The sequence below is a fragment of the Nesoenas mayeri genome, assembly GCF_963082525.1.
Source record: "Nesoenas mayeri genome assembly, chromosome: 3".
Taxonomy (NCBI): domain Eukaryota; kingdom Metazoa; phylum Chordata; class Aves; order Columbiformes; family Columbidae; genus Nesoenas; species Nesoenas mayeri.
Genome location: NC_137544.1, coordinates 28,507,420 through 28,532,167, shown reverse-complemented (window position 1 = coordinate 28,532,167; position 24,748 = coordinate 28,507,420). Strand labels below are relative to the sequence as shown.

The window sequence follows — 24,748 nt, the reverse complement described above, 5'->3', positions numbered from 1 at the left end:
ATCCTGTTCTCCTGTCAGAAGTCTGTATAGTCCTTTCATTTACAGCACCATGGAAACTTATATTTGTATTTAAATTACACTTGCTTAAAGTGTGTGTTTGAAAGACATCCGGTTTTTATTTAGAAAGATAAGGAGGTGGAAGATCAACTATGTTTGCCTGTTTTACAGTGGCTGACTCTCAGTATTAAAGTTGGACCTTATCTCTATCTGGATACATCTGAATTTGGGAATCCAGGTAGTCATTTTTGTACTGACTTTCTCTGGGAGTTCAAATACTCCTTAATATATAATACTACTTGTGAAAATAACCATGCACTGCCATTATCTCTCTCTCTCAATTTTCTTGGTGATAAACTAAACCTAAGAACAGTCATAGAGTCATCAAGAGTTATGGAGCTTCTTATGGCAAAGAACTCACACTGATTATTGCTTTAATAGCTAGAAAGAGACCTGTACTCCATGAATTTGTCTAATCATTTTTAAGCCATATATTTCATTTATGTTTTTGGCAGTATCATGTAAAAATGAGATCTATGATGTAATAATGTTTTGGAAAAAAAAAATCAATCCTAGAAGTTCTGTTAAGTGTTATTTTCCTTAGCTTACTATATGGCATTCTATCTAGTACCTAAATCATTTTATATTCTCAGTCTTTTGGCATACTTTATAATAAACAGATTCTAAAACTTGGCACAATGCTTCAGTTTCCCCTAACCATAAAAAGAGGAATAATCAACTGTCTAAGTGCATGTCATAGTTCCCCTGACTGGAGACACAAGAATAACATTAGCAATTTTTTGCAACAGCATTGCAGTGGGAGTTCATAGTGATAGTTTGTCCATTATAACTTTCATATATTTTCCAAGGACATTGCCTGTTAACAACACATAAACTTAATTGATTCCTTGTTAGATCAAAATGGGAAAAGTGTATGCTTCACAGAAAAAAGACCCAGGGGAAAAAAGCCTACTGAAAGGGACCCTTCCTGCTTTACTCTGAGGAGATCAGATATAAGGAAAAAAGAAAGTTTACAAAAATTCTCTACAAATAATTACAATAACAAAATAGAAATGATACTAAATTATTTCAAATTTTTATAAGGTAACTTATTGAAGCTGTTAGTGTTTTAAAAGATGAGCTGGGAAAGGGAGTACTGTTATGCTGTAAAGTGTGAGCACTGAGCGTAATTTACAAATACAATGATGGTTTTGTTGTTGCTGGTTTTTAAGAAGTATGAGCATGATTTGGGATGAGGAACTAGCAGGGAATAGTGGAAGGAGTTAAGAACATCATAAGCCAAAACTACACCTGAAGTTTTCATAATATAAAACCAATGGCAAATCCTGAAGACATTTATTCCCCTTTGTTTTCACTAGGAAATGCAAGTCAAATTACATTTGGGCTTCAGGCCTAGATTGCTAATCAAGATCAGAGTGTATATTTATGTTCTGTAACATAATCTGCAAATTTTTCTGTACTGTGAAGTTGGCCAATTTAGGAATGTTGTATGAGTGTACAGTGATGGTAACAGGGCTTCCCTTTTGCTCACAACACTGCTCCTTTCCTCCCAAAATGGGATTGAGCAGAGGTGAGGAAAGAGGAAAATGAAAGGGAGATACTGGCCTCATGGTCAGTGAGGTATTGCCAAATACCTTCTGTTAGCAAACATTTGATTCTAATGGCAAATAAATCAAAGTTACCCGTATTTATCTGCAGCATTCACTCTACCTTGAGTTATTTGTCACCATTTAAACTTGCTATTTATTCTCCATATCTGCCAAGCGAATACTGTAAATTTCTAAGAGATAAGCCCATGCTGCTCTCACTGACTGCAGGGGTTTTAGTGGTATTTATTTGTTTTACTCAAACAGGTTATTTGTAAAGTTTTGGAAGGATTACTGTAAGATAATGACTTTGCCTTTGAAGCTTAAAAATTATGCATTTTTAAATTCCAGATCAAAATAGAATTTCAGATTTAGTAAAGGTTAAAAAGACCCATTGAAAATAAGGTACAAAATGAAGTATAAATGAGCAATTGTGACATATCTGTATACCAACAACTTGTGTTTCGAGAAACCTAATAACCTTTGTCAATAATATTTTTGTAGTTTTCAGGTTTCTTAGTTGTTTAAAGGCAATTTTATTTTGATAGGATCTGACGACTTCTAGGTGAGAAAAGGTTAAAGGATATCTTACTAGGCTGGTAACTGGGCACCTGAGGTGCCCAAGAAAGTCTCTTTCGACTACTACGCTGGAGAAGAGAGAGAATATTTCTAGGGCTGTAAGTCCCTGCAACTGATGCTGTAATTAGGGAATTGTCTGGTTAGGTCTCATATTTAAGATTCAATCTGTGATTATAAAAAGGAAGACAACACTGAAATAGCATTGGTGGTTAGGTGAACTTGTCTTCAGGGAATCAGGGTAGTTGGGGATTTTCTGTGAAGCCAGCTATTCTCCAATGCCAAGCTGTAAAGTCAGTTTCTGGTAGGATCTAAGATGGGCAGGACTTAGTCACAGCTGTGCTGCAACTTCAGTTTGCCGTCTAATGTCCTTGTTCTTTCAGCCTATGAATTACAGCATGTGGTGGCAATGTGGTAAGTCACTTAGTTAGGGAAAAAGTTACTTGTGACATTTTACAGTTGTGTGTGTCTCTTTTCACTGAAACAATTTTCTTGCCTAAGAACAGGGCAGACCAGCACTTCTCTGGTAACAGAGTACTTTGGGTTTTTTTGCAAGTTTAATGATGAACTTTTAACCTCAGTGGATCTAAGTATACTGGAAAGTGATAAGTGTGGTTTCTTTCCTACATACTGTCTGTTTTTTTATGTTACTGTAAAAACTAATTACTCTGAGCCATTTTGTAAGATTTTACAAGAACAATACATTCCATAGGAGAAAATGAAAAAGTTTTACCTTAAGTTTGCAACTCGATATGACTGTGATGGTATATTGAGCCAAAGCTGTGAACATTTGTCTGAGCTTTGAAATTATCCTTAGTTACTTTGATTTGGATAATTTTTGAATAATAATAAGGTAAAATTTTGATAGATTGATAGATTTTTAATTTATTCTGCTAATGAGCAAAGCTGTAAAAACAGAAGTAGCAGAGAGAGATACAAGTGAATACTAATTAGGAAGCCTAGACAAGTTACTGAAAGAGAAAGAAAACTGGGCAGTTGGAATTGTGAATTGAGATTATTTTTTATAAACAAAACAAAGATTACTGATGTTTGCCAGCAACAAATGTAATTAATACAGCAAAAGAAAACTTCTAGGATCTAGGATTTCTAGAACCCACAGGATTTTTGGCAGTCTGTAGAGCTATCCCCATCTTCCTGTGGGTTGTACAATTCAATTAGTTCATGTAATGCTCACTAATAAATCATCCTATAGAAACCCAGCTGGAGACTGTATAGTAAAATAAGTTGTTTTCTTGTAATTCCCTACGGGTATCTGAATTTACATTCTGTCAAAACAACTGTAGTACCTGCAGGAAATCTGAGTGCCCTTGGATATCCTTAAAGAATTAAACCGTCTAAAGTTACAGCAGCGTGAGAATAAATTTAAAATACTGGCTTTAGTTAGGCTATTTGGGTGGCAGCAGCAAAATAATACTCCTTTGGGATACAGGCAAAAACTAGGTTTCTGTGCTCAAGGGTAAAAACGTATTTTTGCACTGGCAATTGCACTGAATAAACTCTCCTGTAATTATGGAGGAACATTAATTTGCTGCTACTTTGCATGGTTTTAATTTGATGACTTTCACAATAGCTTTATCAGAGTGAATTGTTTTTATGTGAATATATAAACATTTCTACATGTTTTTCTTTGTAATATTATGCATTAATTGACAATAAGAATGCATTTATTAGGAAATATTTGATGAAAGGCCTCTGTGTGTTGATTAATAGAAGTAATTTTTTATGCTGTTCAGAACTGTCTTAATGTGGCTTTTTTCACTGCAATAGGCCCCATTATAAAAACTTGGAATAATTGAATAAAATATGGCTCAAAAACAGGCTTTAAAATTTTCATAAAGGAATCATGCGTGGGGAGCACATACCTATGGCTGTAAGACTGCTTCTATAAAAAATATATGTATTTCTCCAAGATTAATTAGGGGAAAAAGCATAGTTTCAAGATTGAGTATGAGTTGTAACCAAAGGTTCTCTATAGAAATAAAAAGTGCCCTAAATTATAGACTTCCACTTATCAGAAAATAAAAAAAATCCATCACTCTTTTTCTAATCCCTGTATTCAGTCTCTTCCACTTGCTGTTAATATGAATTAATGTGTAATGTGTTTTAAAGCTGTGTAGTCAATGTATTATTTCTCTCCTCAGGAATGTGAGTCCACTCCCTGCATTAATGGAGGTTCTTGTCAAGATGCAGTTAATGCATTTGTTTGTACTTGCCTGAGTGGGTACACTGGAAGGTTTTGTGAAGTTGATATTGATGTTTGCATTGAGGCCACACCGAACTCACTTCTCTGTTACAATGGAGGTGTATGTGTTGATGGACCTGGAAGAACTTTTCATTGCAGGTTAGTATGAATACTGTCCTATAACTGCTTTACTTAATACACATTGATTTGCTAAGATTTCAGGATGATGGTGTTGCTATGTGCTGTATGTGAGCTTGATTGCATTTGATGCTTAATCTAGTGCTCAAACACTTTGTTATCTTAAACCGTTCACTGTTTAACATCAGGCCCTTTATGTGGAAACTTATCTTCTGGTACTTTTCAGAGTTCTATGCGGATACTCCTAACACAAACTGACCCTAAAAAAATTTAAAATCATGATGTTTACAGATATGTATGTACTCCTGTGTACTGTACTCAGAGATAAAATTGATTTGCACTCAAATTTAGATGATAGGTAATTTGTATAGTATGTGTGCACAGACATGTATCCGAAGAAATTTTCTTTGATCAGTCGTCATCATCATTCTCTGGCTGTTTAAGGCTTCTAACTAAATACATGTTGTCTTATATCTTATGTACTCATAATATAGTGAAACAACTAATAAAATCTATAGAGTAGCATAAATTTTTAGTTGTAGTACAGAATAATGTATACATACATCAACTCACAGTTATTATCTAAGTCCCTATTCAGTTGCTACATTTGTAGAAATATTAAATACTAAGAAAATATCTTATAAACATACTTAACAATGAAGTATAAATATCTTCCCCTATACAATCATGTGACCAGTAAGTTGATACTGATTAATGGCCAAAATTGAAGCTTAAGGTTAACAGTTTTATTCAAAAACAAAACAAACAAACAAAATTTTTAAAAAACACACACAACAAAAATCCCCAACACCTGCTAATGTTAACTAAGAATAATCATTGTTTGTTTTGTGTAACAATTTGATAGCTTTATAATGCACTATAAGAAAGGAAACTTATGAAATGAGGAAGGTTAAGAAATAAATGTAATACCTGCTGCTAACCTGCCTCATGGATCTTTAACCCCTCCTTCCACTGAGATGGCAGACTGAAGGACCTCACCAGCATACCACCCTTCAAACATTGGTGTATTTTTCCTTTCTTCTACATTGGAATTTATTCCAAATGTTGTGATGGCAACTACCTTGCACTTGCTTCTGAGCCCAGTATTGGCCATCAGGAGGAGCTGTTAATGGAATCAGTGTCAGGAAAATTACAAACAGTTAAAATCAGGACTTTTAGCATTGCCAAAATCACAAAGGATTTCATGAGTGATGCAAAACTACAGTAAGGTAAGTTGATGTGAGATAAGGTTGACATCTTGCAAAAAAGAAGTCCTGTACGTGATATAAATTTCTTCCTCTGAGGGATCTGGGGAAAGGACTTTTTTTAGCTGATTGCCTCTTCTATGTTGATATACTTCAGGAGACAGATGTAATTCTCTGTCTTGCCCTTCAGCAGCTGCTACCATTCCAAGTAACGTGTACAAGGTGGAAATAAGAAACATAAAAAGATCATTAAGTTGGGTTTGCTCCTTTACTGTGAACATTAAGATGTAAACACTCCTTTTTCTACCATTCCTTCCACTTGCTTTAAGCAGTCTAAACAAAACTCATGAAATCATGACTGGAGAATAGGACTGATATAAAGGACAGAAAAGCAGAATAATTGAAAAATAAGGAAGGGAGAAATAGTTCCTACTCCAGCAAAATGCCACCAACATCCAAATGAGTGAGGAGTCTTAATGTCTGTTACATACTTAATGTGGAATGGGCAGGAGGGAGGACAAAAATCCAGTATCCTTTAGAGTCTCCTTGTTTTGAGCATCTGGCCTCAGATGTTTGTATTATTGTGGCTGGTAAAACTGGAAACAGCAAGTAATGTGTCCAGTATGTGTCACACTGCCTTAAATGTGGGCAGGACTACCAGCTTTAGCTATGATGTATATGATATTTTATGCAGTAGTCCAGTGAATGATTCAACTTTTCTTGGATTATGTGGGAATCAATTACATGAACAACGGTACAGGCTTCTTCCTGAAATTAATAAAAAAAACACAACACTTTGGGATAGCCCTTGAATTGTGTGTTATCTGAAATATCTTTCTATCTTCAAGCCCTTGGTTTAAAATTAAAACAACTCATTGGAAATGAGGGGGGTGCTGGGAGTTGTAATTCAGTTCTATCCTGGGCAGACTGCCACTGAATCAGGGCTTCAGGAAACAGATTATCATCTGAAAGGATGCCCACCTACCTTGCTTTGTATTTTAGTAGTCTTAATTAATGGAACTGGTGGCCACAACAACAAGCACTACATAAATTAGTGTATTAATAATAAAGCTATCATTGGGCTCAGGGGGCTTTCAGAAGACAATTAAATCCAACCTACATATGGTTGATATAATGAGCATTTAATAAGAACTGTGAAGCTTTTTCATAGTATTTTCCAAGTATCTAAAGGAAAAGAAGTTGTTCCATAAGAATTACTCGGGGCAGTCAACATGGCTTCACCAAGGAGAAGTCGTGCTTGACCAGCCTCATAGCCTTTTATGAAGATATAACAAGGTAGATAGATGATGGCAGGGCGGTGGATGTGGTCTACCTTGATTTCAGTAAAGCATTTGACACAGTCTCCCACAGCATTCTCATAGTTAAACTGAGGAAGTGTGGTCTGGATGATTGGGTAGTGAGGTGGACTGTGAACTGGCTGAAGGAAAGAAGCTAGAGGGTTGTGGTCAATGGTGCAGAGTCTAGTCGGAGGCCTGTATCTAGTGGAGTGCCTCAAGGGTCAGTGTTGAGGCCAGTACTGTTCAATATATTCATCAATGACTTGGATGAGGGACTAGAGTGTACTATCAGCAAGTTTGCTGATGACACCAAGCTGGTAGGAGTGGCTGACACGCCAGAAGGCTGTGCTGCCATCCAGCATGACCTGGACAGGCTGGAGAGTTGGGCGGGGAAAAAATTAATGAAATATAACAAGGGAAAGTGTAGAGTCTTGCGTCCGTGTAGGAACAACACCAGGTTCCAGTATAAGTTGGAGAATGACCTATTAGAGAGCAGTGTAGGGGAAAGGGACCTGGGGGTCCTGGTGGACAGCAGGATGACCATGAGCCAGCACTGTGCCCTCGTGGCCAAGAAGGCCAATGGCATCCTGGGGTGTATTAGGACGGGGGTGGTTTGTAGGTCGAGAGAGGTTCTCCTTGCTCTCTACTCTGCCCTGGTGAGTCCACTCCCGGAATATTGTGTCCAGTTCTGGGCCCCTCAGTTCAAGGTGGACAGGGAACTGCTGGAGAGAGTCCCGTGTAGGGCAACCAAGATGATTAAGGGAGTGGAGCACCTCCCTTATGAAGAAAGGCTGAGGGAGCTGGGTCTCTTTAGTTTGGAGGAGACTGAGGGGTGACCTTATTAATGTTTATAAATATACAAAGGGTGAGTGCCATGAGGATGGAGCCAGGCTTTTCTCGGTGACAACCAATGGTAGGACAAGGAGTAATGGGATCAAGCTGGAACACAAGAGGTTCCACTTAAACTTGAGAAGAAACTTCTTCTCAATGACGGTAACGGAACACTGGAACAGGCTGCCCAGGGAGGTTGTGGAATCTCCTACTCTGGAGACATTCAAAACCTGCCTGGACACATTCCTGTGTAACCTCATCTAGGTGTTCCTGCTCCAGCAGGGGGATTGGACTAGATGATCTTTCAAGGTCCCTTCCAATCCCTAGCATTCTATGATTCTATGTTTTTTTTTTGTCATATTTAGTACACAATTGGTCCTTTCTCACTTTGCATCTTTTGGTCCCAAACCATTTGGTTATGCTTGGCTTTGGATTTAAAAAAGTAAAAATAAAATAACTTTAAAATTTCCTCCCTCCCCACTCATGCTGGCAATGAGCCTTTTTAAATGTGCATTTTGGGTAGTTCTTGCTGACTAGGTTCAGAAGACATACTGTCTTGAAAAGGATTATCTGTGAAGTGCTTTCAGTTTAAACAGGTGAAAATAATGTCATCTATCTAATGATGGGCCTTGGCTTAGATCAAGTTGTTGAATATTATAGCTTCATTGTGCTTTTTCAGCACATTATAGCATATTTGGGTGTTGTAATGTTTTTGTTAGGGAAAACAGAGGTAATTTTTTGTCATTTTGTCTTTCAACATCTACTTTGAGTAATCTTTCAGCAGAATTTAAATGTAGTTGTTGGTATAAGATAACTTTGGCCTTAGAAATGTGTAGGATCACAAGTAAGTTGGATCCTGTCCTTTGATTCATAAAGGGAGACTGGTGCTTTATAAGTCTGCTTTTTGGATTACATTTGACTGTGTTATTGGATTCAAAACTGAAACTTTGTTTGGCAGCACCTTTCAGAGATCAGTTTACACTCACGAGACCATTCTGTAGGCTTGATATTTGTATTCCGAGGGCAGGTAAGGGTCAATATATGATCAACAGAGAATACCTGATTGACAAAATGTCTTTTTTTATTTTCTTCCAGCTTGTGAAATTTTAGTAAGAAATAATTCTAAAATAGGAGTATGTTGATCTACATTTCTTTCAAATAAGGTGCAATTACTTTAAAATCTTTATTATGATATCTATCACTCATTCTTATTTGTGACTGTAAACTGATTGTAATGAACGCAATGATAAGCAGTGAAAGGCTGGATACCTCTGTTTATAATCCCACAAGTGTATGAGAAAAGGTTGGAAGATCTTTGAGTCACAGCTAAGCAAGCATTTACTAGCATTTATAAAACAATATAGCCTAATAATTAGTTGAATGCTAAGTTGAAGGAGCAAATAATATTGTCAAAAGCAGTCATAGTAGCATGTATTTAACAGCTTGTCTCCTTGTAAAATCCTGTTGAAAGGTTAAAATATACCACATTTGGACATCTTCAAGTGGTAGAACTTATGCTGGAAGAAAATATGAAATCAAAATATGAAATCTTTATAACTTAGCCTGACTTCTGACCTTTGTAAGGATAAGGGACTAGGTTTATGATGGACTGTATCATATTAAATTGAATTCAAGTATCAGTGATAAGACATCCACAAAACCTGTAAGCGACGTAAATGTTTTTCTTCCTTGAGATTCTCCACATGCCACTTGGCACTCAGACAACCCTTTTGTTTTTTTTCCCGTAACTCTTCTTGTCTTTTCTTTCAGTAGAATCAAATCGCTCTTGGAAACTTTTGCATTACATTCTTTTATATATTTTCTATATTTAGTGCTTTTCATGCCACAGTTGGAGCACATATAGAACATATAATTAAAAACTTAAAGCTGCCTTACAATCTTATTTTTGTGCTGTTTAGGAAGAGCTGGTGAAACTAAACTAAGATAAATACATTCATATTCATATTCTGATGGTAAGGTAGCAAAGTTTAGATTTTAAAATATCATGTTTCCAGTTCCCTTCCATTCTAATTTGCTTGATCTCTTGATCTGTGTGTGCAAAGTGTTCTCACTGGAACATCATGTCTCGTAACTAGCTAGGGCCTCTGCAGGGATACAGGAAAGGGATTACAACAGTTCAAGATTGGAGATGCTGTATGAGCAGAAAACAGGAGTCTGAAAAACATTACTCTGCTCTGTATGCAGACTGCATGTAAGAAACAACAAAGTAGAATGGTTTGTCTTCGAGCATGTGTAAGGTAAAGAATAGACTGCTGGTATGGAGCAAATAGTTCGAGATGTAGCCCAGTGGTGCAGTGTCTTGTAGGGCAACCCAAGGAACTGTGTCCAAAAAAGTTGCCATTTAATTGTCATGATACACAGAAAACATTGATCTGTATTATTTTAAAGGGTTTGATAAGGTTTTGATAAGTGACAGTCATATTTAAATTGAAAGCTATTGCAGATTGGACATCAAAGAAAATATTTTGCTCTTGAAGAAACACTACTTAACATGAGTGCAGCCATGTTTTGAAGTAATTGGGCTTTGCATGCCTCCATAAGAAATTGTCCTTAGATTGTAATAATCCAGTCTGAGGCTGACAAATGCGATTGCTGCGATGATGGAGTCCACCTTGAAAAAGTAAGAAGGAAATTTGGCCAGCATCAATTATAGAAAACACAGTGACTGTTTCCAGCTGTTACTGCCTACAGTATCTATTACATTATCATTTTCTCTATGATTTCCTGCTCAACTAGATGACAAAACAAAGTTTAATGCCATGATATATAAGAAACTGTCTTTTAAACAAATGCCATATATCATCCTTTATCAAAAGTGGTTCCTGCAAAGCAAAAAAAAAAATAAGGTGGGTTGTGATCACAGCTAACTCATTTATAAAGGAAACAGAAGGCTCAATATACAGGCCTGACCCCTTTCTGAGGGAAGTGCTGCCTTCCTCGGGCCAAGGTTAAAGGTATGAAAATCTTACTGCCTTGGTTTAAGCCTCAAACCATTTAGGGACATGGTTTATTGCCAAGTTGTGTTTGGACTCGATCCTGAGGGTCTCTTCCAACAGAAATCATTCTATGATGCTTCTATGAAAAATACTAATGGTAACACTATTAAAAGAAATATTATAATAAAAATGCATGTCATATCCTGTATTTTCTTACTTTCTGGATATATAGTAAAATTCCTTACTTACATCTCTGACAAGCTTATATGAAAAACAAACACAAGTAAATCATAGTTTTATCTACATGTTAATATAAAGTACATGATGAATTTAAAAGAACTATATATGCTGTTACTCTTAACATATCTCTAGATTTTCAATTGTTATATAAAAAGAACTGTAATCTTAAAAGTGTTAATGTTTTTTTGTGTTGTTTTGTTTTGTTTTTAAAAAAAAGGTAATTCTCTAAGTGAGGTATAGTTCTGAATTACTTTAGAAATATGTTTTAGAAATCACAGAATCACAGAATGTTAGGGATTGGAAGGGACTTCGAAAGATAATCTAGTCCAGCCCCCTGCCAGAGCAGGAACTCCTAGATGAGGCTACACAGGAAGGTGTCCAGGCAGGTTTTGAATGTCTCTAGAGAAGGAGACTCCACAACCTCCCTGGGCAGCCTGTTCCAGTGTCTGTCACCCTTACTGAGAAGACGTTTCTTCTCATATTTAAGTGGAACCTCCTGTGTTCCAGTTTATTCCCATTGCCCCTTGTCCTATCATTGTTTGCCAATGAGAAGAGCCTGGCTCCATCCTCGTGACACTCACCCTTTATCTATTTATAAACATTAATGAGGTCACCCCTCAGTCTCCTCTTTTCCAAGCTATGGAGACCCAGCTTCCTCAGCCTTTCCTCATAAGGGAGATGCTCCACTCCCTTAATCATCTTTGTTGCCCTGCATGGGACTCTCTCCAGCAGTTCCCTGTCCACCTTGAACTGAGGGACCGAGAACTGGACACAATATTCCAGGAGTGGACTCACCAGGGCAGAGTAGAGGGCGAGAGGAACATCTCTTGACCTAATAACCACCCCCGTCTTAATACACCCCAGGATGCCATTGGCCTTCTTGGCCACGAGGGCACAGTGCTGGCTCATGGTCATCCTGTTGTCCACCAGGACCCCCAGGTCCCTTTCCCCTACACTGCTCTCTAATAGGTCATTCCCCAACTTATACTGGAACCTGGGGTTGTTTCTACACAGATGCAGGACTCTGCACTTTCCCTTGTTATATTTAATGAAATTTCTCCCTGCCCAACTCTCCAGCCTGTCCAGGTCATGCTGGATGGCAGCACAGCCTTCTGGCATGTCAGCCACTCCTCACAGTTTGGTATCAGCAGTAAACTTGCTGACAGTGCACTCTAGTCCCTCATCCAAGTCACTGATGAATATCTTGAATAATACTGGCCCCAGTACTGACCCCTGAGGCACTCCACTAGATACAGGCCTCCAACTAGACTCTGCCCCATTGACCACAACCCTCTGGCTTCTTTCCTTCAGCCAGTTCACAGTCCGCCTCACTACCCAATCATCCAGACCACACTTCCTCAGTTTAACTATGAGAATGCTGTGGGAGACTGTGTCAAATGCTTTACTGAAATCAAGGTAGACCACATCCACCACCCTGCCATCATCTATCCACCTCGTTATATCTTCATAAAAGGCTATGAGGTTGGTTCAAGCACGGCTTCCTCTTGGTGAAGCCCTGTTGATTTCCCCTAATGACCTTCTTACCCTTGATATGCCTTGAGATGGCACCAAGGATAAGTTGTTCCATCACTTTCCCAGGGATGGAGGTGAGGTGGACTGGTCTATAGTTACCCAGGTTATTTGGTTTTGTTATACCCTGCATGTAAAAAGTGAGATAACTAAGTAGGTCTGGGGAAAAAAAAAAAAAAAAAAAATATGGAGGTGGGGGAAGAGACTTCACTGTAACTTTGTTGTTGAGAACAAGCTGTTTCACATTGTCATTCAGATGTATGGATTATAACTTTTCAGAGAAGGGCAAGGGAAAGAAAAAGAAAAAAGGAATGGCAAAGGAGTGCATTATTAAGATAAATGGACCATTTTTGAAGCCCAGAATAACAATTTTTATTTTTCATTTAAGTTTAGTATTGAAAATGGGTATTTCAGCATCAGTCTCCAGAATAGCCATACAATTTTTGAGAAGTGCATTTGTGTGCCGGTAGTATGCATGAATGTGATTATTAACATAGAGTTTGACTCTATGTTTATAAATATGCATAAATAAGTCCATCTAACAAAGTCATAGTACAAGGGAACACTTTTTAACATAAAAATCTTCTGTAATTTCAACTACTATTTATATTTATTCATCTTTAAAAATATGTACAAGGTATTGTGGTCTATGCCCAAATGTGACATACAACGTAATTTTATTAACAGAGCATCTGTTCCATTTAATCACCTGCCCGGCCTTAAATGGTGACAAATGTCATGAACTGTGTATATTCATGCAACTGGAATTAAATATTCTTTCTGGCTTTACCTGAGATGTTTCATTTTCTGAAGGTTTTGTGCTGAAACTTTCAACTTCAGTTCTGTAGGACTCAACTAGGTATCAGTGTTCACCAAGTTTCCGTTCATCTGCACTGGACAATCAGTGCTCCAGTTCCCCAGGAACTAATCCCAGTGGGACAATTTTTCCCCTTCAGAAGCTGCTATAGGATAGTACCAAGTAATGGCTGGCATGGACCCATAACACAATTTTTTTCTTTTTTCTCCAACTATATACACTTGAATTACCTCATATAGAAGTAACCTTATCTTAGGAAGCATTAATGCTAGAAACAAGTCAAATAATTGTGAAATAATCTTCCTCACCTGAGCATTGCTGTAAAACTTTTATTTTAATTGTTGATATAATTTCCAATAACTTCTTGTCTAATATTGATGCCTAGTCCTCTGTACTTGTTATTATGTTAGAGAACTGGGGGAGAGAAAATGGAACATAGGAACTGCTATTTAATGTCAGACCTCAGCCTCATCTCATTCTCTTTCTGATCATGTACTGTAACCAGACTTCAGAGGACTGCCTCAAGAAGTCGGTTAAAAAAAAAAGCTTCCCCCCGTTTCATCTACCATCACATATAGGTATCAATTTAATTGGTTACAGACTGTGACGACTCCGAAAAATAAGTTTAAGATCCTTCCAAAAGATTATTTTTAAACATTTTTACATTAAGTCTGGATACTTCTGTGTAACATAAAATTTCCAAGCCCTTTCATGCTTTCCTTCACAGTTCTAGCATTAGAAATTTCTCATCTGTCATAAATATGATGTGTCATAGTGTTGTGTAAGTCAGGTATATTCCTGTATATTTCTCAGATTTTTTGATTTCTTCCAGAACTCAGTTTTCCCAAAACAAGTATTTGTCATTCTGAATAGATGTCCCCCGAGACACTTTCCTGAAAGACCTTAGGTGCTCTGTCTCTTTCTCAGTGAGCACGAAGACCTAGGTACTTCCAACACCAGATACTTCAGTTCCTAATAAGTATTCCTACGTTTATTCTCATTTCTAATTTCTTATCAACAATTTTGTTGTGATGGTCTTACAGTAAGAAATACAACTGCTGTTTGTTCTCAAATAATAGAAAGAGATAAACAGAGACACTTCTAGAAAGTGATTTGTCCACCTTTGTTTTTCAAGTTAATGTAGAGGACTGATGGAAGTTAGTTGACTGCAAGATTGATGAAAGGAGGGAGCAGAAGACATAATTCATCACTGCCAGTGCATTATTGGAATGAACATATTTCCTTTACATACTAAATATTCATCTGATTTAGACAGGGTCATAAAAACTAGAAAAAAAACAAAAACAAACAAAACAAACAAACAAAACAAAACCACACACACACACAAAAAAACCAACCACAAAACCCCAAGAAACAACACACATCAAATTCAAATACCCAAAGATATGAAAGAGACTGCAATTATCAGGAAGAGTCTCTGAGACTTCAGTTTGGCTGTTTACAACTGATTCCCTTTCTGAAAATGTCCTCTTCGTCTTTGGTAAATAGTCTCTAACATTTACTAGAAGAGTAAAATGTATTGTTTGACTATGGGGTTTTGTTTGATTGTTTTTGTTTTGTGTTTTTGGTTTGGTTGGTGGTTTTTTGTTTTTTTTTTTTTTTGGCGGCAAACAGTTGTCTTCTATTTTTATTCCTTCCAGATATTCAATATGTTTGATGCAAGGCTTAGAAAAGGTTCAAGATTTCTTTTATAGTACAACATTGTAAAGTTTAAGCCAGTTTTCTATCCTACATTTACTTTTATACTAGTAACGACTCTAATTTGTTTTGTAAATCTCTCAACAGTTTGTAAATACCTGCAACTGGCTTGATTGGGAAATTAAGATGGAACTGTAGGTACCACATTGGCAATGTGAGCACTGAAGTCATCTTAGCGTGGTCAACCAGGATGACATGAAACTTGTGCAATGCCTTAATTTTATGATTTGAAGTGTCTTCTTTAGACAGGGTGGCATGCACTGGGGAGAAAATGAGAAGTATCTGTTTTTCAATCCAGCTCTTGCCAGGTTTGGAAAACCAAGTTAATTTTAACTGAAAAATTGGATGTATAGATTATTGTTGTGCACTCCCAGCAATCTACGGGTTTATTTCATGACCCTTTCTCAAATGGGAAGTCTACCACACATGGTATTTGAGGAATTTTTTGGTACAAGCTGGCTGAATCATGAAATAACAACTGGATATTGGGAAAAATCAGAGAGTGTTAGAAATTCAGTTTTCTACAATGGGTAATATAGTTAGCTGATTTTTATTTTCACTTGTTTTGAAGAAGGGCAAACTTTTCATTTTTATTCATAATTTTCTTTGCTTCAAAGGGACATGTGTGTTAGCCACTAGTAAGTAATGGTTTACTGACTCACTCTATCAATAAGTTTGTGCTATAAGTATATGTATATACATAATATATAACATATGACTCCATATCCATTTGAGATAACATTTCTTCAAGCTGCTGCATGTAATCTGAGAACAACAATGCTCTTTTAGGTTTAATATCTAACAGTGGCCTATAACTCACTGAATTACAATAAATATCAGTTAGTCATTTTATATTACTATAAAATTATATTTTGTCTGACTTCCCCTCTATTTCTGAACTAGAGTTTAATATCTTGATTTTTTAATATAGTCATTTTAAAATAAATAAAATCAAGCTCTATTCTCATAAACTATTATTTATTATGAAAAAGAAAAAATCTGGAAAAATATATGGAAAGCTCCTTCTAGAGCAAGCTGTTTCGCTTCATTTAACCATTAGAATATACATTCTTTTGAACTGTGTTTTGGTTTCGGGATATCTATTTTATCTGTAGGAATTCTCACATAAGGAAAGCTAACATGAGTGACTTTCTCTGTGATTGTACCTTTGAGATTCGATACTAAAATTCAGGTTTGGCTTTAGGCAGATTTTTGCTTTATTTTAGGAGATGACTGTAGATACGCAGGTCAATAAGTACAAGTAAAATCTGACAATAAGATTGTTTAGACTGCAACCTCCCAAGAAATAACTGGCATGTACACACATGTCAGATACGCACATGTTCAAATCTGGATTCTGCCAGAGTATGCTCAACAAGTCAAGAAGATGTGAGAAGTCATACAATCATAAAATTGAAGAATCATTTCAGTTGGAAGAGACCCTCTGGAGTATCAAATCCAACCATAACCTAACACTCCCTGAAAGTACTCATAAAAGGACCCATTGTGTTATTCCGAAGTTTTGTGGCTGCTGCTTATTTTGCAGGTTTTTGGTGGAGTTTTTTTGTTTGTTTTGCATTTTATTTGTGGTGCTGTGTTTGTTTACTTTGTGGGTTTTTTTGTGTGTGTTTGTTTGTGGTTTTTCTGTGTGGTTTTTTTTTGGTTGGTTGGTGATTTGGTTTTGGTTTATTTGTTGTGCTTCTTTTGTTTGTGTTCTTATATTATTATTTTTTTTTCCTCTGGCTGATACTTATTTCATGAAATTTGAAACAGATGTGTTCAGAGGGAGGTTTCTCCAAGGGAAGTCTTCTAGAAGCAGTTATTTAGTCTTGCTGTCTCCTCTTGTCCACTTTCTGAGTCTTCTCCAGGCTGCCTCTAACAGCTAGTATGCATAACATTACAGACCTTGTGGAACCTAGAAAGGTTTAACTTCCCACAGGATAAGACCCAGCTGGATTGTTACTGTCATATTTGTACAGGTTTTTTATCTGGATGGAGCTGTGAAATCAAAAACATGAACTTCCTCTAGTAGTTCAGGCTCAAATACCTACAGTCAGCTGCAAACTGGTAGGAGAGATCAGATAATAGCATCATAACACCTTAGTTGATTAACCCTGCTATAATTGTTATACAATCAAATTGATGTGAACAGAATAGTCTGTGTTATGTTTTAGTGTCCATTGGTTTATATTCCCCTCACTAAATTTGTTGTTTAATTAGGGCTGTGTGAATAGAGTACAATATGCCAAGCCTAAATAGCTAAATTACCTTTTATTGAAGTCTTTTCTTTTTCCTCTTTAGTTGATATACAGTACAGAAACAAAAGACATAAAAGTAAAAATCAATGCTTCCTAATTTTGAGGACCTTTGGGATAGTAAGTCAAGTATGTGACTGACTGCCTTACAACAATAGCAGCCTTTGGGGATAGGAACTAAATACCTTTCCAGGTTGTGTTCTCAGTAATGAAAGTTGTGTTGAAGATGACAATACCTAGTTATATCCATTGTTCTGAGTATTATACTGATGGTTCATTTGTTTTTTGTTTCATATCTGTGGATACTTTTTGAGAAGCAATGACAGAATTTGTAGTGATTATACTATTTTTCTCTTTGTTTTCAAGGAAAAGCTGAGTGTTTCTGCTGGGGGGGGGCTGGGGAGGGAATAATCAGTGACATAGGCAGACTTCTTGGTTGCCTCATTGTAGCAGATGTGCAAAATTAAAAACCAAAGTAAAAAACAGACAAGCCCAGACCACTAATAAGATAATTGTGTAAAGGGATGCTACCAGTATGAGCCCTTTCAGAGGCCTGAAGCAGCATGTGTGGTGCATATTGCTGAGATTATTCAGAAATTGACAGCAAAGCTGAATACTTGATCTGCTTTCAAATGAGAATGAATGCTGCTCCTGGTAGCTTAGCATGATGTTTTCTTTACACTCAGAGCCAACTGCTTCAAAACAATAAAGAAAATCCTTTGCAAGCTACATCTATCCTTTAAATACAAGAGCAACAATGGCTGGCAGTAAGTGGAAGAATCCTACAATTTTTTTGTGGTATACAATTTCAGACATCTCCTTTCCTCATGATTCATATAGTAAAGTCATATTACATTATGAAAACTAGCATCAACAGTTTTATATATACATAGATACCTTTATAGACACTTTCATGCATATATGTACATGGTTTTGTTGTGAAATAGGAGTTTATCTAGAAAAATTAAAAAAAAAATAAATTCTAGTGCTAAATACTGCATACACTGAGTTTAAGATACATGTTTTAAATTGTTATATTAAGCCTTATCACTGTAAATAAAAAAACAGAATACCTTTACCTGGAAAAAATAAATGTAGTTTCTGAAGTAAATAGTGAATTGGGACTTCATATATTGCTATGAATATGTGGGGAGAAAAACCTGAGACACAACAGGGCTTGATGTTCAGAAAATATACCTAGTTTTTCATTCCAGGGTTCCTGTATTTTACACTTGAAAATGCAGGCATTGAAAACATTGCATTGAAAAATAACAGAGTAACCTGGAGGCAGTACAGATATTAATGGTTCTTGAATGTCACTATTCACATGTAAAATAACTTCCAAATAGCATGACATGTATGTGGCATGAGAGAGGATGTTAAATATTAGATATTTAACATTTTAAGCATGTAACATTCATTCAGTATTTAGTTTTTAAACAATACCCAGCTAATTTTAACATTTGTAAATTTCTCTTGTAATTTTGCTCCATCTGTGCTTCCAGTTCAGATTGACGTTTTCCCCCAAGCAAAGCAGATCTATGTGATTCTTTCAGATGTTCCCATTAGTTTGACTTTGTACCTTTCAGACAATATACTGAATAACCAAGGAGTTGGGGGGCAGGGGCGAAGCACCAATCAAGGGCAGAGCCTCTTCAATATACTTACAAGCACTAATTGATCATATTATTTTAAAAGATATCAAAGAGAGAAATTTCAGCCAAGATAAGCATTACTGAACACTGGGTGCTTCTCAGAAAGCCTTTTGCACCTTCATTATTAAATCCATTCTGCACCCATCACCTTCCCAATTTTCTCATGTATTACATTACCATTTACTGCTTATACATTTCATTAACTTAGATTCTTTATTCACTGAATTTTCTAGAGGCAGTTCTTAGAAGTTATTAACCATAGGCCACACTGTGAACCTTACACCTGAGACACACCATAAGCTCAAAGTGAAAGTACAGCAATCAGTAAGACTATGGGAGGTACAATATACTGCTCTTTTTAAAATGTAGCACTCTTTTGAGACTTGTGTGATAAATACAGACAAATCAAAGCTTGAAACTAACCCAAACTGGTAAAAATAACAAGAAAATGCTACAGGAAATGTATATCACAGCCATGATGATGCACAAATAAAGAAAAGTATATCAGGCTGGTGCTAGAATGTCATCATAAATTAAATTGTTAAAGCTTTCACCCCCTTCCTGCTCAGCCCTTCCTCACTCTTCATTGTGAGGGTTAGAATAGCAGTTGGAAGGTGAATGTTGCTCCCTTTTTAGTTTGAGTGTACGGATGCACAGGGAAGAGGGGAAGGGAGCTCCATCCAACCTCATAGCCCTCTCTGCAAGAAAAGACAAAACTGGAACTGTTTAGATAAACAGACACAACATTCTGATCAGACTTCTCAACATTTACTTTTCTTAATATCTCTGAATGATAAATCACATTTATTTCATCCTCACTGTACTCCCTCTGCTTTTCAGAAATGAACATTAAGCATAATGTAGTGTTTATTTTGATTTTGAAATTTTAATAAAATGTTCAAAGAAGCAAATAAAATCTTCATCAAGAAGCTTTCTTGCTTCAGCTCCCTTTGCAATACAGCATAGAAAGTTCACTAATGTTTCAATCACCTCTTTAAATCTTTATTTTAACCATATAGGAACTGACATTTTGTTCTTTACAACAACAGCCAGCTATACCTGAACTTCTGTACAGGTAATGTAAAAGAGAGAACTCTGTGTATATATTCATATATATATGAGGTAAAGTCATCGTGGAAATCAACATCTCCATTTAAACTGACAGTTTCTGTTATTAGAGATTATTCTGGCCTAGAGATTATTCTTTGGCCAAACACACTTATTTGAAGTAGCCTTCTAAAGTGAGCAAGAACAAAACTCTGCTATCTTTTCTTATGAAATACCAGTGTGTAATGCCTGAATTTCAGGACTAATAGGACTACAGCTAAGACAATCATAACAGTAAAGCCCTCTGCTGGAGAGATACCTTCTTGCAAAAGGAACTTTCTTCACCATTAACTGCTTTCCTGAATGACACAAGCCATAGCAGAAATCTTCTTGAATAAATCATGTCTACCCATAGTTTTTTGTCCCTCTAGTTGTGTTGGATGGAAGAGTGATTTGTTTCGTTTTGTTTTTCCCTATGTTAATTGCACCTGTGCTAGCAAAATACTTAAAGTTCAGCCATTTTATCTTTATCCTCAGGTGAAAAGTTGGCAGTCTGACAAAATGATAACTGAATACGAAGATTTTTAAGAGCTAAGCGCATGTGCTGCCAGAGCAACACCTGCAGCAGCAGCATAAGCTGGATTGGGAGTGCTTGGGAGATGCCAGAGCAGTTTTACTAGCTGGGGGAGGAGATGCTTGTGTCTAACCATCTGCAGTTTGCCGATCTGGCACAGGCCATGGAAGAGTTTCTTCAGAATTGAGAAAGGTGTGACTACAAGAAAGAGAGAAGTCTGCAGCAGTCACTTGGGTGTAGCCTGAGTAGTGTGCCTCTGTCAAAACAAACTTTCTCCAAGTGCCACCCATTGTGCCTAATACATAACTAAACATGAAGAAATATATGTGGGTAATATGGAACACTGGAGATTCAAGTCATATACTTGGATGTGGTGTATATCTGTGTGAATTCTCAGAGGAAAATATACAAAGTACACTAAATGACAGTTGTATAAGCTACAAAGTCAAGTGGTTAAAGTACAGAAAACACCTAAACTGTTGCTATGTGAATTATGTACACACAAGAACACAGTCTTTGTGTAGCCACATAGTATTTTTAATAGTGCTTCATCTGCAATGAGTAAATACTTCACATATACATAAGGACAGATGAGACTACTCAAGAGACTAAATCTGTTTTTTCTAGGAATTGAATTTGTATACAAATAGATTAGCTTTTCTTTTGCTGGCACACTATATGTTAACTTTTTCATTGAAAATGTATCTTGCAAAAGTTATTTTCTGGATGAGAAACGAAGCTTTTTGTATGTGTTTAAGAAAAAGTTTCACTTCCTTTAAGAAGATACAGCTTTTCCATTGGCATGTTTCACCTACTGTTTTCACATGTAGTATGGATTATTTCCTACAACTACAGCATTCTTCCATGGGAAGAAATTCATAGACATGGTAGACACGTGAATGAAATTCTGAAGTACAAATTCTATGAGTGTGTTAGACATGTGGCTGGTGGGATTTCAACAGATGGAATTAAAGTATTAGCATAAGGAAATAGCTGATTTTAACTACGTTAGGTGGTGCAAAGCACAAGTCCTGCTGTGTGATTAGCCCTTTATGTTTATTCATTCACATTTAAGTAGTTCCCTTCTGTGTGAAGTAGCCAGCAGTGCAGTAAGAATGCTCCCGCTAGAAAGCATACTTGTTGCTTCTACTATGGTGACTCCTGTGACAAGGATAATTACTGGCAACAGTATGAAATAATTTTTCAAGGAAATGTGAACGGTGAAAGAAATATCTAGATCTGTAAATATTACCGAAAATGTAACACTATTGATTTCTACATTTTCTTCAAATTATATGGTCAATTTTATTAAAAATTCCCATGAGATTATTTGCATTAACTATGTGAACTCATCTATAGCTTTGTCCAGCTGCATTTTATATTTTCACAAGTTAATTCTACTTTTAAAGATTCTGCAGTTCAAATTGCATTTGTTATCCCCATCTTTTTGATTCCACTACCCAACATTGCTTTCAGCGTTAATGCAATGCTTTAACTGCCTACCCTTTTAATTTACTCAGTGATCGAGTAAACCTGAAACCACACCACCAAGTGTTGCTTCAGTATCCAGCAGTCACAGTGGAAGACAGAAGAGCATCACCGCATGCTCAACAGAATGTTTTGGCTTTTTTTGTTGTTGATCCCTTTTTGGGGAGCTGATCTGTTCACTAAGAACTCTTTGGAGAACCATTCAGTTGTGTCAGTTTCTCAGGTCAAATTATAATCACAGTGTTTTGATCAGATACTTAATAGATATGTTAACAGAAAAGTGAAACATAGTTTTGAGCATAGATCAGTCAGAGTAAATATGTGATTGTTCTTACCTCCTATGTTGATGCTAATCCATATCCTGAGCCTAGCTTCTTGTTTGACAATTATTTAAATGGACTGGTACCTGACTAAAAGTTTACTTTGATTGATAAAAACAATAATTTTCACTGCAAATTAGCAGGTATGTGGCAAAATTCAAATAATAAGAGAAAACCAATTGAAAGCAACTGTGGAGTAAGATTACTGCACTTCAATAAACTTTGCTTTACTCATAAATAACAGTAAGTTTATTGTGGGAGCAGAAAAAGATTAATGATGTTGTTAACTATGCATATTCTTGATCAGTTTGAAAGTGGTGTGATAAGTAGGTACATTATTATTACTGGCCTATAACTGGTTGTTGAAACAGATTTTCTTCTTTGTTTTCTGGTAATTCGTTTCATAGTCATGCAGGGTGGGTTTTAACAGAAGCACTTGGTGTCAGTAGTTCTATTTATGGCTCCTCAAATGAAACAGGTTTGTATTCTAGCTTCTTCCCTACTCCTTGTACTATTAGACAAAATAATAGAAAACACCATATATTTGTAGAAGAGAGAAACAGGAAGAAATATCTTGTTCAGTTTCTAAAAATACATGTGTATGTGCTAAATGTTTCTTATAAAAATTAAATAATAAATCTTTATCTTGTTTATAAATTGCTCTGAGATGTAGTATTGCCCTAAACCAAGGTGAGAGTTTTTTTTTTTTTTTCTTTAATGAAGTCCAGGATGCACAGGGTTCAAATCACATAAATTACAGCATTTGATATTTAAACTTAAAACTTGTCACATAGGACTATACAAAACTAACTTTTCCATTTAGGAGACAAAATGCTCCACTACACAGACCAACTAGTGTTTCAGAAAAGTGTCACTTTCATTCTTCTAATGTTTCCTTTTTCTCAATCTAATTATTCTTTTTCATGTTTGATTTGTTTCTTCAGCAAAAAAAGTTCACCTCTTTCACTGTGTGAATTCTTCTGTGCTAATGTTGCTTCCCACTAACTGACATGCCTCAGTGTCATGAAAGATTGTTTCATATATTGTAAGATTATTTCCAGATCATTGTATTCTTGATAATACAGGATGCTGGCATGAGCAGTACTAAATCCTGAACAAAGCGATGTAGCCTGGTCATTTTATTTTTGAAATATCGTAAAGAAGGCAATCAAAATACATTTCTGTTTCAAAAATGGGAAGGAATAGTAATGACAAAGGCTTTTTCTTTAGAAACAGTAATTGGCATTAGGCAAATGTGTAGTCATAGAACTAGCTAATACTGTACTGCCTGTGAAATCTCATGACTGAAAAATTCAGTGAGCTGACCAGTTAGATTTATCTCTGATATCTGACTGATTCTGACTGGCTGTAGCTTACCCACTAGGAAATAAATAAATGAATGTGATGTACTAGGTGTAAATTACTGAAGGCTAACGGACTCATTTTCAAGGGTAGCTTTTCTGCTATTTATTTTACATATCTCTATGTCTCATAGTAAATTTAAATGAAAAAGCAGTCCATCGTAATTTCATTAATATTTCATGGAGAAGACAATTTTTTTGCAACTGCAGTGTGTTAACCCTGGCAGGCGGCTCAGTGCCACACAGCTGCTCCCTCACCCACCCTGCAGTGGGATAGGGGAGAGTATCACAAAGGCAAAAGTGAGAAAACTCGTGGGTTGAGATAAAAAGTATTTAATAGGTATAGCAAAGGCTGCATGCACAAGCAAAGTAAAATAAGGAATTCATTCACTACTTCTGTCCTGGTTTTGGCTGGGATAGACTTATTTTTTTTCCTAGTAGCTGGTATGGTGTTGTGTTTTGGATTTAGAATAGGAATAATGTTGATAATACACTGATGTTTTATTTGTTACTAAGCAGCCAAGGACTTTTCAGTTTCTCACACTGGCCTGCCAACGAGGTGGGGAGTGCACAAGAAGCTGTGAGGGGACACAATCAGGACAGCTGTCTCGAGCTGGCCCAAGGGATATTCCATACCATATGACATTGTGTTCAGTATATAAACTTGGGGGAAGCTGACTGAGGGCTGTCACTGCTCAATGATACACTGGGAATTGGTCAGCGGGTGGTGAGCAGTTGCATTGTGCATCACTTGTTTTGTATATATTATTATTATTATTATTATTATTATTATTATTATTATTATTATTATCTCTTCCATTGCTATCCTTTTAAACTGTCTTTATCTCAATCTACGAGTTTTGGTTTTTTTATTTTCTCCCCCATCCTACTGTAGAAGGGAGTGAGCGAGCAGCTGTTTGGTATTCGGCT

General features: G+C 36.4%; 1 protein-coding gene across 1 annotated transcript in view; it reads left to right on the top strand.

The window, feature by feature from the left end:
- Positions 1-24,748, top strand: part of EYS (eyes shut homolog) — a gene marked incomplete at its 5' end in the record, with an annotated part of 675,648 nt that overhangs the window by 247,796 nt on the left and 403,104 nt on the right. The window contains one exon of the mRNA XM_080341398.1: positions 4,343-4,542. Within this exon, the coding sequence (XP_080197524.1) occupies positions 4,343-4,542 (200 nt within the window). The remainder of the gene's footprint in view (positions 1-4,342; positions 4,543-24,748) is intronic.